Below are 5747 nucleotides of genomic sequence, written 5' to 3' on the forward strand. Positions count from 1 at the left end.
AGATTAGGGGGAGGAAGAGCGGAATTGAAGTAATTTGTAGGGAACATTCATGTAGGGCAACCCACTCGACGTAAATATTGACACATATCTTGACGTGTGAGTTAAATTAAGACCTAAGATAAGAATTTTTTAATATGCTAAGATGTTTACGAACTTTAAATTGTTTATACTAGGCGGTGAGCTCGAGATGAGTGTGAGAAAACTTGTTGTAGGGCTCTCCATCAATTCAAGTGAAATAATCTTGTTTAAGAAAAAGAATTTTCTATAAGTTTCTACATGATTATGTTTGACATTATTGCATTTAAAATTTTCGCATATTGTGGATGAATACATGTATATAATGTATGAACGTAAACTTAATTTGCCCCTTACGATACCTGTGATTTTACAATTTCATGATATTGATGAATATGTTTACAAAATCATTATTATAAATATTCATTTACTCTGATTCATACATATGATATATAAAATGCCTATGATGAATGGTTGTTATAGGAATTATGATTTAATAAAAGACACAAGTGATGCTATAGGTAGGTTATTACATGAATGTTTGCAAAGTACGGATGACAAAAAATAATGGGAATCCCGACTCCTGCCATTCAGACGAAGACGAAACTACAGAAATCATTGGGATTAGACGAGGAAGGGACAGAAAATCTTCGATACTAGGTGTTATTGATAACTGTTATATTAGGGGAGTCGAACCTTTATCAGAAGTTAATCTAGCATCGGGTTGGGTGACGACCTAGTGACATGACATGATATGAGAATAGTTGAGACCTATACAATTACAAGTGATATTTATATTATTAAATTAATGATTTTCATGAAAATGTTTATGACTATACATTAATGGATAAAATACATATTTTATGCAGTGATCATAATTTCTTGCATTACATGTGTTTCTTTCATATATTTTATACGATTGTAGCATGTTGTGGATTTGTACATAAATTAAATGTGAACATGCACATTGTTTCCTTTATGTCTATAAAATCATATTTAGCATTAATTATTTTGCTGAGCTTTTTTTAGCTCACTCAACATTGTTGACTTTAGGGAAGGGATAAAAGCGTCGAGGCGAATAGCCGTATGTGATTTACACAACTTTTGCATTATAATTTCGGGAACAATTACATACTTTTGGGGTATAATTTTATTATGTTGTATCTAACAGCTATGTATAAATATATATGCTTGTGTAACATGATTTTTCATGTTTGAAAGTATATGTGAATATGAATGAAGTATGAAAAGAAATGAATCATGTACATTGTTATGATTTAGTTAGACTGCTCATTTACATAATGAGTCCTATATTTGCAAGTCAGGATTGGTGATGATGATAATTTAGTCTAGCCGAATTATACATCTTTATCGCACCGTAGTTGACTATAAAGGAGGGGGCATCAGTTGGGGTATGACATGATCTAACTTATTTTTCTATCCATTATTTTTCAACTAGTTAGATAAACAATGAAAAAAATGTCAAGAGAAAAATTTGGCATTACACTTCTCGTTTTTTAATCTTTCACATATTTATTCCAGCATCTCTTGTTATAGTTCCTATTTTCAATTCGTTGAAAAAGCAAGACTGAAAGAGAATTGTAAAAGAGTGATTTAAAAAGTAATTTTGTTTTCCTTTCACATGTCAATTAAAGTTCGGGTCATGCCAAATTTTAGAGTCTCGCAAAATAATAATAACTCTGAACTTCAACTAAAAAAGTATTTATGAAGACGATGTTATGATGCACGCTTGATAAGGTTGCTACAACAAGAAGAGCTAGGATATAGTTCTTACTAGATTAGGTACGCTATGAGGAAAATAAATAGTAAAGTTTTAAGTAAGGAAAAAAAAATATTAGCAATTAAAGCCAATGATCCTCAGTCTGGTGGTATCAAGCAGAAGGGTTTACCTGTGAAGAGAATTGGCAGTTAATTGCACTTCTTCCATTTCCATAACTCCCTTGTGTCTCTTCCGGAAAGTCTCAAATAGCTCATCCCTAATAGATATAAGCTGATGGAACAACATAAAAACCATAAACCACAACCAAGATTAGGTAATATCATAACAGGTAATTGAATCTTAATTTCGATGCCGAGATGTAACAGTTAGAAGCTTGAGAAAATCAGCTTAAGAATATAAGCACGCCAATCTTGATCATCATCAACGACAACAACAGCATCATTCCAAATACGTTGGACTCAGAATTTTGAGTCCTCAATCTCTATTCAATAATACTTGTTGAATGAGCTATTCAACATATTCTATGCAATTTTTAATGCACAAATTATCCATACTGTATTAATTCTTAATCCCTGGGCATCAGTTATATGGACAACCAGTTAAAATAAAAAAGGAATAGAAACCAGCAAGAGTCGTTTGAGTTGGATCGTGCCCGTTCTACTTTACAATATGGAAAACGGAGGATAAAAAAGGGAGAAATAGAGAGCGCGCGGAGATCAAGACCAAAGATGAGCGGCCGAACAAGTGCGCAAAGCAAGCTGAATGGGCAATCGAGCCAAGCAGTAGAGCCGGTGCTGGATTTGAGGGCACAATCGTGTCTGAATTCGATTGATCATGTGCAACAGTAGCATAAGAGCTGGTCTTGAGTTTAAGATTTGTTCTCATTTGTTACGGTAATCCAAGTAAATTTTTGCTGGTGATCTTCATATATATATATAGATATATATATTAGAAAAGTTTAGTGATAATTTATATTTGAAGGAAAATACATATTAAACTAATATGCTGTATATGTATATAGTTTAATATGAGATAAAACAAATAAATAAAATGAGAATAAATTCTAAAAATATACTAAATAAAGAAAAAAAACATAAAGAATTTTATAAGATTATAATTGTATAATGCCAAATTTTATAATTTAATAACAATACTATATTAAAAAAAATAAATTTCTCATATATGTTATTATTGGTGTAAATTAAAGTAGTAAAACACAGAAAAATTGTAAAACCCAATTTTTAAAAGGTAAAATTGTGAAATTCTCAAATTAACCGTACCTAAAATCAGACCTTTCTAAAAAATCTTCATAAATCATACCAATACGTTCTACTCTGCAAATCGATCATTTTCATATATAGAGCTATATACTAGTTTTCAAAAACGAGGGAGTTATTAATTAGTTTTGGTTTTAATGAAATTTTCTTATGTTTTATTTTAAAACGCAGTTCACACTAAGGTTGCTAAAGGTGGATTTCTGGTTTTTCCAATTGCGGAGACAGCCAGAGACATGGCAAATGATTAATCACTAATATTAGAGTAACACAAATAACTAACATAATACAATATAATATGCATATATATCATTAATTAAACTATTATATTAACAACTAAGGGGTTGTTTGGGATCTGTTTTATTTTTTTGTTTTTTTATTTTTATTTTATTTTTTTAGGTTTTCATTTAAAACAAAACATATTTGAAAAGGTATTACAAGGTTAGTTATTTTTAAAACACTCAAAACAACAACTTTTTCATGTTTAGAGTATTTTTAAAAAACAAACTACCTTGTTTTAAAAAAAAAATAAATGTAAAAAAATGGCTAAACAAAGCAAAAACAAAAACAAAAAAGAAATAAATACAGAAGTGATCTCAAAGAAGCCCTAAACCTTAGGCTACCTTGCATTTCCCTCAACCTGTGAACTCCAGGAAGCTGAACCCGAGAGTTTGCTGGGGAGGAAACTAAGAGAAAAGAGTAGGGAAGTAATAGGGAGAAGAAAAAAAGAGAAGAGGAGGAGGACAAGTAGAGAAGGGGAAGAAGAGGAAGGGGAAAGAACAAAGAGAAGAAGGGATAGTAAGAAATTTGTTCTTGAGCTAATTACGATTTTGTTGTTTAATGAATTGATTTCAATTTGGAAAGGATGATTTTTAAGTTTATATGAGGAGAAATAATTTTGAGATTGTTTACAAAAGGAAGAAAATTTGGGGAGTCTTGTTCGATGAGGTAAATCATCAAAAATGTAAGGTTTCTAATACTAATACAGAAAATATATTTTTTGATATTTTGCTAGTATATTTATATATATAACAGATTATCGTTTGAAATGCACAGTATAAAATATTCTTATTTTGAGATGCATAATTATAATTTCTTGAGCATGAATAAAGAACCACCTAAAAAATTGGTGGATACAAACTTGCAAGTGCCGTTCGATTATATAAATGTTTTGTTAGTTAGTTAGTAATAGTGTTAAAAAGGAAGTATCAGATACATGTAAGCTGCTCGTTTACATATGCAATTCTTGCAATTCTTTAGCATATCATATGATGTTCTTCAACATAATTTAAAGAAAATCGCATGTTTATTAAATAGTTCAATTATAAAAATACGTGGAGCTTAAGAAAGAACAAGTTGATAATGATATGTTAATATTATTCTGCGTAGGCAGAACAAAGGAGTCCTCCATAGAGGCAAAAAGTTCATTAAGGCAATTCAATAGCAATAATGTTAGGTTTCACCAGACTTTATTGAACTCGATAATGTAGCCTTCGGTTGAGTTATGTTGACCAATAACCAAAAATATTGTACATGACATTCTAAAACTAAAATAAAATACAAATCTACAAGAAATGATTAAGTAAAAGGAAGATTTGATGCATTTAAAGTCATGTAATTATCCTGTTATTTTATGATACAAAAATCTTATTTCAAGTTTCACGTTTTAATTGTTAAATAAATCTACGTATCACAAGTACTCACTTTTATAATTTGGTCTGTTCATGACTTGTTTATTTTTCTCTATTATTTAAATTATATATTAGATTTATTCATCTTGTTGATTCTAGCAACTCATCAGATGATTAGAATTGTTTCTACAGGAAATGGAAAAAATGTTGACTCTGAATAAGATTGGCCTCATTTTGGGATTATATTCTGTTGTATAGTTATTATAAGATAAAGAACTTCGGAGGTAAATCAACACATAAATTTTATGCTCTCTACTATGGGTTTTAAATGCTCTGTAAATTTATTTTAATGAAATATTTTGGATTGCTTCCACTTTACTTAAAATGTTGGAGTACACTAGATTTGAATAAATTGAAAAAATGTGCATTATATCATTTCAATTGAATTTAGGTGAATAACGATATGACATAGTTTATTTTAGTGAGTAGAATACAAGAACGAGTGTTTCAGATGTATTCAATCAGCTAAATCACACTTGTCTCTATTACGGCTTGTGTCAATTGATGGAAAGGGTCATCATGTGGCGTGACAAAATTAAATCTAACCGAGGAAGAGAGAAGAGAGAAAGCATGTTGGAGAGAAAGTACGAGAGAAAAACTATATAGAAGTAGCCTAAAAGAGAGCAAGAATAAGAGAGAGAGAGAGCAACCCAAGCAAGCAAGTAGGCCGAACAAGCAAACAAACTGAATGGGCGAGCAAGCCAAGCCACAAGATTTGGAAGCATGATTATAAGTGGATTCCATTGATCATGCATGGCACTAGGATAATAGCCAACCTCAAACACAATGTTTTTTTCGCATTTGAGATTTCAAAGAAAAAGGCATTTACACACATACACACACGCGCGCGCGCGCCCACAGTTATCTTTTTCTTTGTTTACTATGTTATTTAGAATTTACTTTCATTTTTTTTTATTTATTTATTTATTTAACCTCTCATCTTAAAATATAGAGATATGCATGACTTAAGTGCTAATCTACACATATACTGTGATGTTATATATATATATATATATATATATATAT

The 5747-nt window shown here is 30.4% G+C and overlaps 1 protein-coding gene across 4 annotated transcripts in view; it reads right to left on the reverse strand.

Annotated features, from left to right (window-relative positions):
* LOC110029857 (protein DGS1, mitochondrial) overlaps positions 1-5747 on the reverse strand; it is a 142380-nt gene that overhangs the window by 92846 nt on the left and 43787 nt on the right. For all 4 annotated transcript variants that reach the window (XR_002294585.1, XM_020732325.1, XM_020732326.1 and 1 more), the window contains exon 7: positions 1926-2026. Coding sequence is in view for 3 of the 4 variants with exons in the window: in XM_020732325.1 (XP_020587984.1) it covers positions 1926-2026 (101 nt within the window). In the remaining variant the exon portion in view is untranslated. The remainder of the gene's footprint in view (positions 1-1925; positions 2027-5747) is intronic.

This window comes from Phalaenopsis equestris, unplaced genomic scaffold (assembly GCF_001263595.1).
Source record: "Phalaenopsis equestris unplaced genomic scaffold, ASM126359v1 Scaffold000608, whole genome shotgun sequence".
Lineage (NCBI taxonomy): Eukaryota > Viridiplantae > Streptophyta > Magnoliopsida > Asparagales > Orchidaceae > Phalaenopsis > Phalaenopsis equestris.